Source organism: Magnusiomyces paraingens (genome assembly GCF_902498895.1).
Source record: "Magnusiomyces paraingens strain CBS 517.90 genome assembly, contig: contig3, whole genome shotgun sequence".
Classification (NCBI taxonomy): Eukaryota; Fungi; Ascomycota; class Dipodascomycetes; order Dipodascales; family Dipodascaceae; genus Magnusiomyces; species Magnusiomyces paraingens.
This window is the reverse complement of record NW_022474069.1, coordinates 4561889-4575115: the sequence shown is the minus strand read 5'-3', so window position 1 is coordinate 4575115 and position 13227 is coordinate 4561889. Positions and strand designations below refer to the sequence as shown.

Sequence of the window (13227 nt, the reverse complement as noted above, 5' to 3'; positions counted from 1 at the left end):
TGCCTCATCACAATAAATAATACTTGACAAGAACTAAGTTTATTAAATACAAAAAAAGAAAAAAAAAATTATCATACAAGTCAACGAGACGGCTAACGTGGCTCTGCCACCTTCTAGTGTTAGAGGCAATGTCATGGCTCAGAGTCTAGGATTGCGAGTCTGTTCTAAAACTGCAGCGACTCGACAACTTCTATGACAGTCACTGCAAGGCTAAGTAAATCTTGCTTATAAAAAAAAAAATTTACCCGATTTCCGAATAACCCTAAATAGATTTAAGATGTTTGAATGAACCGTTACAGGTATATGAGCCTTACCACAAAACAATAGCTTTTGAAATTTGACAGTTGCAAAAAAAAAAAAAAAAAAAAAAAAGATCTCAATCTTTAAGATATGCGCCTTGGTTTTACAAAATTGTAATATATATTTTAATGGTCTTCTAATAAAGACTCTGCAATTGCCAATCAGTTTAAATTTTTAGTCAACCTTAATAAAGGCTTCAAACTTGAATTGTAATTAAAAGTACGTTATAACGTAATTGATGTTAATTTCAACTTAACCAGTTATTTACATCACATACAATCAAAACAGATTATGATTACATAATTATGCGGTCAATTCAATTAAATGCACGTGATTGGATAAATTGTGGTTAATTTATTGGCGGTGCGGCCAAAAAAAATTGCTCGTACGCACTTCTCTAATCAAAGCAGGTGGTACACTAAATCTTCTGTTCGATGGCGTTTCAATCCAGATATATTGGAACAAAATTTAACTCAGGATCATTTAAGCGACCATGAAGTCTGCCTCTCAACTCGTGGGATCTTCTATGGACAAAGATGAAATCCATAATACATTAGCATCATCACGAATTGTGGGAGCCACTACAGCAGGTCTTCGTGCGTTGGCTTCTCAGCTTTTTACATTTTATGTCCGGGTACCAGTTAAGTTGTTTCGGCCAACTCGAGTTGAGTATGTTGAGCGATAACAAGTGTTAAAGCAATCACTAACTTTTTAATGTTTAGCTATTTGGTTCGTAAGCTCATGCTCTTTTAACTTAAAAAAGTATCACATGTCTAATAATACAATAATAGGCAATTCCTCGTGCTGTCAATCCGATCTATAAGGAGAAACCCTGGAGCATATTCACTCATTCAGGCCCTGTAAGTTCAAATTTATGATTGTTTTTATCTTCCTTTATATCTAACGATTGTTAGGCTCTTTTGGCACATGCAGTGAAACAATATGGCTGGAGCTTTATTCCAAATCATGGTAGGTAGATCAGAACCATTGTAAACAAAACAAACATCTTAACTTTTTGCTAACAATATTTTGTAGTTCTTCCTCCTCTTATTGCAAATTCTGCGTAAGTTTTATTAATTTTTTTTTAATTTCTTTTATTTTATTTTTGGCTAACATAATATAAAGTGTAGGACTTGTTTTATATTCATCTTATCTAACAACGCTTACGCTTATTCAAAAATCACAAGAACATGATGACATTCAGCATTATAAAGAAACAGGAATTTCTCGTTTACCAGGACATTATACTTCATCTGTCATGGTTGATTCCTTTTGTGCTGGTGCGGTTGCAGGAACAATGCAAAGTTTAGCAGCAGCGCCAATTGACGCTATAGTTACAAGATTCTCTGCATCCGAACTATTGAATTCAGAATATAAAACAATGTGGACTTACGGTTGGGCGAAGTTAAAAGAAATTGGACCTCGTGGTGTTTTTTCTGGGTATTCGATTTCTTTTATCAAAGAGTCTCTTGGTTTCGGTTTGTTTTTTAGTACTTTTGAAACAATCAAAGGTCCTTGGTATCGCACGTATGTTAATTTCTTTCATGACGGTGATCCTAAAAAAGCTACAAGAGCTTTATACCCATCTTTTATTTTGTTTGCCGGAGCTATGTCTGCAATAGCAGTTCAATTTGTTCACTACCCTTTAGGTAAAATCCAAAAGCTTTATCTTATGCGATTAGAAGCATTAGATGATATTGCTAGGCAGCAAAAAGAACTAAAAAAGAAACAAGATTTACAAAAAGCTAAACCCACAATTAAATCAGCTACCCCAGAAACAACTAAAAACCTCTTTATTTTCCTTAAGCAACAATTTACAAACAAAACTCATAAACCAATTGACTATAAAAAGATTCTTATAGATTTTATCATTCCTCCTCATTCATTTTTGAGATTATATTCAAAAGGTTACATACATACATTTCAGCAAATTCATAGGATTGTTGTCCGTGACTGCAATGGTCACTGGGGAAGATGGCTTTATGGTGGATTTATTCGTTCAACGTTAGCCACTATGCCATCAACAAGTATCGGCCTTGTTGTTTTTGAAATAATGCGTTTGCGATATGCTACTCCGGATAATAGTTTGACTGATCCAGGCTTTACATAGAATATGATAGATACAATGTGCTTTTTTTCAGTAATTATTGGTCCCATAAAAATTCAAATATACTTTAATCTATTTAAAAACACGGGCCTCATAGGCGGCCCAACCAGCATCTCTGTATCTCTTGCCTTCAGCTTGAGGGTCTCTACCCTTTCCAAAAAGACCACGACCGACAATAATGACATCTGAGCCGCCCTTAATTACAGTATCAACAGTACGGTACTGTTGTCCAAGGCCGTCACCCTTGTCGTCCAACCCAACACCAGGAGTCAAAATTAACAAATCTTCTCCTTCACCTTCTTCCATTCGGTTTTGAGCAATAAAGCCAAAAACAAAATCGAGGTTTCGGCGAGCCATGGCAACTGTCTGTGCAGTATATTCTCCAACTGCCAAAGAGCCCTTAGATGAAAGCTCGGCAAGCATAATCAAGCCTCGGTCAGTTTTATTGCCATTGGCTTCAATATATTCATGAGCAGCTTCTCTTAAACCACTAATGATTCCTTCACCGGGAACGGAGTGGGCATTAGTAATATCAGCCCATTGAACAATCTTGTAAACACCTGAGCTATATTGGGCCTTAACAGTAGAGCCAATATCAGCAAACTTTCTATCCTCAAAAATCAAAAAATTGTGCTTCTTAGAAAGTTCGACAAGAGGAACAATTGTTCCTTCATATGAAAAATCAGAAACAATATCAATATGTGTTTTGACTAAAGAAATATAAGGTCCAAGAATATCAGCTAGTCGCAAAAGTTCAGCAGTAGTAGTGACATCCAAAGAAGCACAGAGATTAGTTTTCTTCTCTGCCATCAAGGTGAGAAGTCTCTTAGCAGTATGGCTTTTGTGAACTGCTGCTCTTTCTTCATAAGTCTTAGTGATGTTGGACATTGTTATTATTTAAGGAAAAGTTCATTTCAAATCGCTTCAAAAAATTTTTTTTTTAAATAATTGTCACGTGATTAGATCTTTTTTTCTGGCTTAAGAAACATGATCTATGGAAATTCATGATATGTAAGCGACATATTAATTAATTTTTATATATTTCTAGAGATCTAAATTACTCATCTAAAAGACCTGTTTCTTTTAGTGATTCCAGAAGAGATTCATCAAGGTATTTTGTGATAGTTGGTTCATCACTCAAACCCTTTCTGCGTCTAGTCTTGACTACAAATTCCCGTGCCATGGCAAACGTAGGAGACACCTCTAATGGTCTGAAAATTTGTGACTTATCTAAAGGATCTCCTGGAACAATACTCCATTTGTAAAATACAAGAGCGCTAATAAAAGCACTTCCCTGAGTGACCACTCTGATATCAGTCTCAAATCCCACGCTATCAATAACTGGAATATCACCAGTAATTATTCTTAATGGGGTTCCCGAAATTGGCTTATCCATATCCACATGACCACGACGTCGATCGACAATTGACTTAATAAAATTGACGGAATCGTAATTAACGATAATCTCGAAAAAATAGAGAGGTTCCATTAGTCGAGGCGATGCCAATAAAAAGGCAGAATAGCACGCTCGACGAGCAGTAGATATTATTTGACTGCTATTTCTCTGACTGGGGTCTTCTGAAAGTTCGGCCTCTATAATTTTAAACTTAACGTTAAGAATCGGTTCATCACATAATGGGCCATCTCTCATAGCCCATTTGAAGCCTTGCTTGACAGATTCACGGATGGCTTTCATAGCCTTCTTGTCAACTTCATCAGGAAGTGTGTCATCTTGCAAAATGTTTTCTTTTGCAGATTCCGGTCCAAAATCCCAAATTGAAAGTGCAGACATAGCGTCCCAATTATATTTTTCTTGAAAAAATTTCGCAACTTTTTTAGATGTCCAACCATTTGCACCAGCCATTTGAACAATGCCCTTTTCTATATCAGCAGCAATATCTGGATCTAACGGTTCAGCAATAACAGTTATTTTATTATGCTTGTTGGGTGTCTCAGTATATGCCCGAATAGCAGAAGTTTCTAAGCAAGTTTCAGCAAACTTGGCAACAGGATCTGATACTTTAATTTGGATATTAGTATGAAGATTTCGTAAATCGTAAAGAATACAATCCATATATAACTCTCCCGTTCCAATAATAACATGCTCTCCTGATTCTTCTGCCTTAGTTTGGACAACACTGTAACTTTTGCGAATGTTTCTCAACCCGTCTAACAATTTTGGAAGTTCAGAAGGATTAAAGGGTTCGACCGCAACTTTAAAAACGGGTTGACCGATATATTTAATGGGACTAAATATATGCATTCCCTCTTCGGGGAACTGATTGGTCATGAAAATAGTTGCAACTTTGACTATTGAAGGATCGACTCCACCAATTAAAGCCCAGTTTCCAGCAGGGACACCATCAACAGGAACTTTATATCTTGACTGATAAATCCATAAATCAGATACAACACATTCTTGCATATCCTCTGTATCGTAAGAAGAATAGTTTTCGCCCAGAACAGATACAGGTACACCCTTGTTTAACGTACCACTCATGACTCTACCCAAAGCATAAAATCCAGAAGCATTAGGTGTACTGATTAATTTGGCAATATGAACCACTAATGGTCCCTCTGAATCACTTTTTTCCATAGCTTCAATTTCTATTCCATCTTTTGGGCCTGTATAATAATTTTGGACAATTCTTGAAGAACCACCTTGAGATGGAGCTGGAATGTGTTCGCACAATGCGTTAACAAATGCTGAAGAATCTCCAAAAAACAAGGAGCATATTGTTTGGAGAAGAGGCTTAACATCTAATCGATATGTTGCTGGTTTTAATGAAATATTAAGCTTTGCAAGGGTCTCTTCTAATCCTTCCTTTTCTTCTTCTAAGGTGTGGGTAAATATTTTGTAAAGAGGTTCAAGAATAAAATGCTCAAAAGACCTTTTAGAATCTTTCGCTTGGTGATTTTTGGTAAATTTGCGAGTCACCCTGTTATAAAATATATCACCCCAAAGTCTTTTTGCAAATGCTTTTGCGTCTATTTCTGGTGAATTTTCCTTGTATTTTAATGCAAAAGTGTAAAGTGAAAACATAAAATTGCATGTTGATGAAGCAAAAACAACATTTCCGGTAATAGGTGATAATGGAGAATATTTGCCGTTTTTAAAAGGCGAAACTTTGTTTATGAAATTATTAACCTGGTCAATGCAATAGCGAATTTTGTAAAAGGCTTCGTTAGGAGGTAATTTTAGTTCTAAAATTAAACGATCAATTTTGTTGACGACTAAAATAAGAGGCAGACCTTCCCGAATAGCATGAGAAATTATTTGTTCAGTAGAAGTCAATAAGCCTTCAAGAACGTCAACAACAAGAACAAAACCATCGACATAACGAGAAGCAACGGAAACCTCATCTAAAAAATTCGAATGGCCAGGGGTATCCATAACATTTACTAGAAAAGACTTTCCTTTGGAATTTTTCAAAACCAGAGACATTGGTGAGACCTTGATAGTTACGCCACGCTCCTGTTCCAATACATGTGTGTCAGTGTATCTTAACTGTTCATTTTGCTTTGACCGGTCTCTGACAGGAAGAACATGTGTTTCGTTGATTAGTAAATCTAGGAACGACGTTTTTCCGTGATGAATATTTCCAACAAGCGCCACATTTCGTATATGATCAGGAAGGTTCATTAAACTCGCTTGCCATTCCCAAGAGTATTTAATTTCTGGTGCGTTTTTCTCTTCGCGAATATAGGTAGTTGTATTTATAGGGGCAATTATGGGTTCTGAAAGATCTTGAGCATCATGCTCTTGTAGAAGAGTTTCTACGCCTTCGCCATATACCTAGATATAAAATTAGAAATTTTTCATTTTAGTGTACAGGCATTCATACCTCCTCAGTTGTAGGATAATATCGCTTATCCTCGTGTAATACCACCGCCATCGAGGGTTCTATATAAGAGTTAGAGCAAAGTAATCGTGCATATTTAAAATAGCCATACCATTATTTTCTTCTTGTTCAATGTTATCTGATTCTTCAAGACCTTGATCAGGGGTTTGGTGGCGATATTCGTCATCAGCATGGTCAGAGTTGCCCACATAGGACTCTTGGACCTGCTCGTCGTCTTCGTCTTCAGCGGGTCCAATATAATTGCCAAACCTTTTTAGACAGTTAGAAAAATCCAAACTTCAATAATAAGTTAACTCACTCGTCATAAAGATCTTCGTCCATTGCTTATTTCCTATCAACCGCAGATAGCTAAACGCGATTTTTGATTTTTGGTCTCAGACGCGTCAATAAAAATTTAGTGTCTGCTCACACAAATCCATCACAACATTAAAATTTTTGGATGGGATGCAAAAGCTACGGGTAAATATCATCACGACTACATATTCCCGTTGTTACAAAGATTTGTTACTGAAAAATTATTGTTGCAAAAAAAACCGCAGAGTGGTTTTTGGCCCAGCGGTTTTTGTTTCCAGGTACTCGTTTTTTTTTCCCCAGAAATCTTACAACATCCCCATAATCTATGAAATAAAATGCCGGTCACAAAGCCCACTTCTTCTAAAATATGTCGTTGTCTTTCGTCAAACTTTAATCGATATTTTTCATTTAATAAAAAACAATCAATACTTGGTTCTGATTTAATAAGGAACTCACGAAAAGCCTCAGCAAACGTTAAGTTTAATAATGTTCGGTTTTTTCATTCAAGTCGTATCGCTTATGCACAGTCACAGGTAGAGAAGAACAGTGATGCTGAAACTTCTGAATCTTTTGTACAAACGTTTCGATCTGCTATGTCGTTGTTAGCTTCTCCCGCTTGCATTATCACTACAGCTGGTCCTAAAGATAGTAATACTAATAGCTATCCACATCCTAGAGGATTGACCGTATCTAGCTTTTCTTCATTGTCCATCAAACCTCGACCTTTAGTAACATTTAACGTCCAATTACCAAGTCATGCAGCTGATTCTATGAGACCCTTTAAAACTAATGACAAACATACTAGACCAATATTTGCTATTAATATTCTTCCTGCAACCGGAGCTGCTGCAAAATCGTGCCGTGCATTTGCGGGAGGGCTAGGTCGTGACGTTAATCCTTTCACACACCCTTCAATATCTCCATTAATTTCTTTTGAAGGCATTAGATCACCTGGTGTCACTCGTAACGGTGGGAACGAGGGTACATCTACATGGAGATCAGAGTTTTTAAATGTACCAGTTTATAAGCATGCTAAAGCGGTTATTTATTGTACGCAACATGAGGCATTTTCAGTGCAAGACCATGAAATTTGGGTTGCGCGAGTACTACATGTTGAAATAAATAATAATTCAACAAAAGATGAGAATAAAGAGCTGATTGAATCAGAACGGAAGGAAATCATGTTGTCAGAATCGGCATCATCATTATTATACCAAAATCGTCGATTCCATGTTGTTGGTCCAAACCTTTCAGAATAATAGATCCAAATGTTTGATAATAGAGCTTTCAAAATTGAAAATTGATAGAATATAGAAAGCAAACAGTGTATAAAGTTATTGGTTACTTTTTTAATGAAAAAAATCACTATTTCTGATAGGAATCTAAATGATATTAAACTTATCAATAAAATACTCGTTGCGAGCAATTTTTTTTAAACATAACCTATTATTGAGAAAAGTGTGATAATAGGCTTAAAGTAATTTCGAATAGAAACATTAAGATAATTATTTTATTAAGTTTCATCAACTGATTTATCACTCTTCACGACATGTTAAACTTAAAGAAACATGTAACTGCATAGTTACTATTGGAATTATACACTTATGTAATCGATTCATGTGTGAGGTTGTAAAAGTAAGTAAACATTAAAACTTAATTTAACTTTAGTTTTAAGTTTTTTTATCATTAACATAAAAGCCTTGATGCTGAAAATTCCAAAATAAGTACTATATATATTATTTGATGGTAAATTCTCTTTAAAAATAAGGTATACATTTTTTTTGCTATTGGGAAATATTATTAAAAGGCTTAGATTTCATATTAAAAAAAAAGGAAGGATACAATTTAAAGTTATCATTATATATATGGTGATTTCAAAAAATGGACTCGATCAATGCAATTGCATTGCAATAAAATGTTTAATAATCTAACAAATTATTAGCTATCAATTCAACATTTTGCACATTAATTTAGTGACAAATTGTTTCTAAATAACTTGTAATCTATTTGATTTGGAATTGAAAATTAAAGAATTGTCTTCTTTTTAAGTTATTTAGATATTGATATTCTATCTTTGACTAAATAAAACCTAAAGCATTTCAATTTCCAACAGGGATAAATTTTTATCATCAGTCAAATTGTTAAAAAGGTCAACCAATAGCCCATTTTACAATATTCTCAAGCTATTTATAAGCAATTATTATGCAACATACATCATTGGTTCCTCTACAGTATGAAAAAAGTTACTAGTGCCAAATTTATTGAAATTTTTCAATAATTTTTATAATAATAACAATTTAAAGTTATAAAAATTCTATTTATCAATAATTTCCATATTTTTGCTTAATTGAGCATTTCTCAATTTTTTAACTTTTTTTAGCTTAAAAAACTAAATTTACGATTTTAAGGTTTTTGCTTTATTCATTTATGAAGATCGGTAGTATTTTATTCAAATTTGACATTTAACTTCAAATTGCTTGTAAGTTGAATAGCTGAGATACGAGTTCGCGTATTTTAAGTTATTTTTGTCAGGGGTTGTGTAAAAATGACCAGGGTATGTATCAATTTAAGAAACTCAAAGATCAATACGCAATATAAAAACCTGCAAGAAACTGATTTTTGGGTAAATTAATTAATATACTGTACTCATTTATTGTCATTTTATGTACTAAAGCAGAGTACAGTTTAATTAACATTGCACTCTGCTATATTTTGACTATGAGTGTTACAATCAATAAAAAAGATTCATACTAACTTTTTCTTTGTTTTTTTTTCAGTATCTTAATTAGGAAGGAGGATTGATGAATTCCAAGTTATTTAAAGGGTTTAGTTACGGTTCAATTACATTTAAATCTTTAAAACACGCTAAAATAATATATTATCACGATGATGATCATTGAAATTTCTTGTTTTTATTTGAATTTTGTTGGTTTGTTAGTTTAATTTATGATTAGTTGCCTATTTTATTTTCAATGACTATATAGTAATTATGCATGATAGATATATTAAAGTTCTTCGTTAAAATAATTATTTAACAAAAATGATCAGATTTATTTCTAAAAATTAAAAATATTCAATTTGAAATAATCCAAGCCGTAAAAAGTAACACTCTTGTTTCCTAAAATTAAGGCGGCTTTAATTTATGTATTCTCAATTTAGCAATATTGATTTTTGTATCATATTGCTCAAAATTCAAAGTTAAAAAGCAATTCGGTTTTGTATAAATTCTTCCATATTTCCTTCGAATCTAAAAAAATTTTCAAAATACTAAAAACCAATAATTATTCATTATCCCTTCCTTCCTTAAAATTGACAACAAACTCATTTTTATATTAACTATGCGTTTAGTATTATCATCTCTTTTGCTAAGCGTATTGGCTTTAAACCATGTGATAGCTGCACCACAGGTAACATTGAATTCAAATGAAGTAATTTCTGGTATTGGTGATTCTCAAGTTGAATCTTTTAAAGGTATCCCATTTGCAGAACCACCTTTAGGTGACTTGCGGTTCAGGGCACCTGTGGAGTATAATCATTCATATGATGGGCTTAAAGCAACAAGTTTTGGACACACTTGTTTAGGCGTTAATCCTAGTGGGGTTCTAGATTTACTCAATACTCTGATTACTCTGAATCCACTTAATGCTGCTCTACAGCAATTAGTTTCTCCTGTTCAAAGTTTGACAAATATGGTTGATCTTAGTGAAGATTGCTTGTTTCTAAATGTTTATCGGCCCGCTGGTTCAAAAGCAGGTGATAAACTTCCTGTCATGGTATGGTTTTTTGGAGGTGCTTTTATTTTCGGTTCTGGAAGTACATATGATGGTGGGAAATATGTCAAAGCTTCTCAAAGAATTAGTCAGCCTGTTGTGGTCGTAACATTTAATCATAGACTTGGTCCCTTTGGATATCTTGGTGGGAGTGCAGTAAAAGCTGAAGGGGAAGGAAACCCGGCGTTGTTAGATCAGAGATTAGTACTTCAATGGGTTCAAAAACATATTTCGCAATTTGGTGGGGATCCTGATAAAGTGACTCTGTTTGGTGAATCAGCTGGTGGAATGAACATGTAAGTATGATTAGCTAATTTTGCCTTCTTTTTTCTAATCGTTTTTTAGCTTTGCACAGATGGCCATGTACGACGGTGATAATACTTATAATGGTAAACCACTATTCCGTGGAGCAATTATGCAAAGTGGTTCACTTCTCCCTATGGAAACAATTACTGATAGTCGTCCTCAAAAATTGTATCATCATTTCGCTGATGCTGCTGGATGTTCAAATCTTGGTGATTCTGATACCATGACCTGTTTGCGGGGTAAATCAACAAGCACTCTCTCAGCAGCAATGAACTCATGGGGGTTGGCTGATGGATTTGGTGTTATGGATATGTTTATTACATGGAGTCCGCGAGCTGATGGAAATATACTAAGAGATATCCCCTATAAACTTGTTGATGCTGGAAAGTTTGCCAAAGTTCCATATATCATTGGTAATCAAAATGATGAAGCAACACTATTTGCTGCTTTGCTGTCTTGGAGTTCGTGGAGCGAAAGTCAAGTTCAAAGTTTAGCACAAAATCTTTTGTTTAAATCAACGGAAAGTCAACGCAGTCAGCTTTTGAGTTTATATCCTCAAGACCCTTCCCAGGGAGCTCCATGGGGGACAGGACTGCTATACAGTCTAGGATTAGGTATTCAGTTTAAGCGTATTGCGGGGCTCTTAACTGATTTGCTTTACCATGCAAACCGTCGTCGGTTGTTGTGGTCTGATAATAGTATACCTAGATGGAATTACTTATCGAAAGCACTTAGTGGGCTTCCATACTTGGGTACAACTCATGCCAACGATTTGATTTGGCAGTGGTTTTTGGATTTGGGCCCATATCGTGCATATCAAGAATATTTTATTGCGTTTGCTAATCATTTGGATCCAAATGTGGGTGTCTCACTTTCTAATTGGCCCAAGTACACAAACAGCGATAAAAAAACTCTTGAAATTGGATTTGGGACATTGGGCACAACAACTGATGATTTCCGTAATAATAAGATCCAATGGATGATTGATAACCCTGAAGCAATTGCTCTTTAAATCATTATGCGATTATGATATTCTATTGGCGATTTTAGGCCTTTTTTTTTAACTGGATGTAGTTTATATAATTTTTTAATCTTCTGGAACAAAAAGAGTTAAAAGAGGGAGTAGCATGCCAATAATTCCTAATAAAGCATCTGCACCATCAGTAACAGTCGTATTTGTGCTATGGTATATTTCTTGTTCACCGTGTGTTCCGTGTTGAGCTTGGTCAAGTTCTTGCATAACGTGAACAGCCACGTAAAGAAATGTTCCACCGGAAAACAGTAGTAATATCCCCGTCCACCAGTTGATGAGTTCAGTATCACTAGATCCAAGAAATACTATGATAAAGTATGTTAGAATAGCACCAACGGGAGCCGCAGCTGCAAAAAGAGCTAGAGTTCTTTTGGCTCCTTGAACACCATCAGTTTGCAAAACAACTGCACTAAGACCAAAACTAGCGGGAGCTTTATGTATCATTATTGCAAGAAAAACAATGGCTTCAACGCTGCTATCACCCGAAGCAATGCTAGCTCCGAGAGCAATACCATCTGCAATAGCATGGATGACAAGACCTAACGCGGTAGAACTTGTGTTAGAAGAGTCAGGAGTCGGACTCCCATCTGTACCATTAGATTGGATTATAGAGTCGGTGCGATGATGATGACTATAAGGAGACCGGGTTCCACTCACTGAATTTCCAGCCTCGAGATTTGCCGGAGTAGACGGTGTTGCTGGAGCGGAAGAAACACGTGAAGAGATTCCGCCAAATATATTGTTTCGAATTGTAGACATATCTATTGAAGTAAAAGAGCCGCTGGAAGATCTAGAAGAAGGCAGGATTGCTGAAAATAACTCTGAAAATGCTGCAATGAGAAAAGAGAGTTTTTCGATAATGTACATAAAAATGAATCCGAGCAACAAAGCTAAGCCGACTTGGGCACGAGGACCAGAATCTGTTCCACCGTGACGAATGGTGAGACGAATCATATCATTTTCCGGTATATCTGAGGATGTAGGAAGTTCATGTGAATCTTCTAAATGTGACGCCATACGATATATCATAGAGATCCCCTCGGGTATAATGACAACGAGTGCAGTGCCGACAAGAATGCCAGAGCCAAGAATGCTGATAGCCCGAACTTTGGGCGCAGGTAAGGGAAAAGATAAAGGAACAAGGCCAACAGCATATGATGATATGCCCATGACAGCGCATATTATCAAAAGTTTTAGTATGTCTGACATATCTGGCGGCAATAGAGGGATGCTTCAAGATTAATCAAGGTGTTGGCGACTTAAATTACAGACAAGAAAAAAAGTATGATGTTGCAAGGGGGGAAGAGAAAAGGGGTGGGCGCAGAAATAAAGCTTAGCTTATTACTAAGTGAACAGGTAACAAAAATATGTACGTGGTTAATGGCAGCACTATTCAAAGTCTAAAAAGGTATTTTGTGCTTAAAACCACCGGGGTCCTCAAGACACCTTTATTTTAAAATGAATAATCTATATAGCATATATGCTCTTAAATATTAATTTCAAACTTTTTAAAAACGTATTAAGAACATGTTAAATATATTTTAATTCATATGA

At 35.3% G+C, this 13227-nt stretch overlaps 6 protein-coding genes across 6 annotated transcripts; 3 read left to right on the top strand and 3 right to left on the bottom strand.

The window, feature by feature from the left end:
• Positions 1-793: 793 nt before the first annotated feature.
• Positions 794-2410, top strand: SAPINGB_P004702 (uncharacterized protein; the record flags this gene model as incomplete). Its single annotated transcript, XM_031999417.1, has 6 exons — positions 794-969; positions 1023-1029; positions 1092-1160; positions 1215-1269; positions 1336-1363; positions 1426-2410. The coding sequence occupies 6 exons, from the start codon at positions 794-796 to the stop codon at positions 2408-2410; spliced, it is 1320 nt and encodes a 439-aa protein (XP_031855308.1).
• Positions 2411-2479: 69 nt separating this feature from the next.
• On the bottom strand, positions 2480-3295 carry SAPINGB_P004701 (uncharacterized protein; the record flags this gene model as incomplete). Its single annotated transcript, XM_031999416.1, has 1 exon — positions 2480-3295. The coding sequence occupies one exon, from the start codon at positions 3293-3295 to the stop codon at positions 2480-2482; it is 816 nt and encodes a 271-aa protein (XP_031855307.1).
• A 169-nt stretch (positions 3296-3464) lies between these two features.
• SAPINGB_P004700 (uncharacterized protein) lies at positions 3465-6591 on the bottom strand (the record flags this gene model as incomplete). Its single annotated transcript, XM_031999415.1, has 4 exons — positions 3465-6203; positions 6253-6311; positions 6362-6519; positions 6569-6591. The coding sequence occupies 4 exons, from the start codon at positions 6589-6591 to the stop codon at positions 3465-3467; spliced, it is 2979 nt and encodes a 992-aa protein (XP_031855306.1).
• A 308-nt stretch (positions 6592-6899) lies between these two features.
• SAPINGB_P004699 (uncharacterized protein) lies at positions 6900-7823 on the top strand (the record flags this gene model as incomplete). The annotated part of the gene is made up of 1 exon (XM_031999414.1): positions 6900-7823. The coding sequence occupies one exon, from the start codon at positions 6900-6902 to the stop codon at positions 7821-7823; it is 924 nt and encodes a 307-aa protein (XP_031855305.1).
• Positions 7824-9902: 2079 nt separating this feature from the next.
• On the top strand, positions 9903-11652 carry SAPINGB_P004698 (uncharacterized protein; the record flags this gene model as incomplete). Its single annotated transcript, XM_031999413.1, has 2 exons — positions 9903-10630; positions 10680-11652. The coding sequence occupies 2 exons, from the start codon at positions 9903-9905 to the stop codon at positions 11650-11652; spliced, it is 1701 nt and encodes a 566-aa protein (XP_031855304.1).
• Positions 11653-11727: 75 nt separating this feature from the next.
• Positions 11728-12882, bottom strand: SAPINGB_P004697 (uncharacterized protein; the record flags this gene model as incomplete). The annotated part of the gene is made up of 1 exon (XM_031999412.1): positions 11728-12882. One exon carries the CDS (start codon positions 12880-12882, stop codon positions 11728-11730), a length of 1155 nt encoding a protein of 384 aa, XP_031855303.1.
• Positions 12883-13227: the final 345 nt, after the last annotated feature.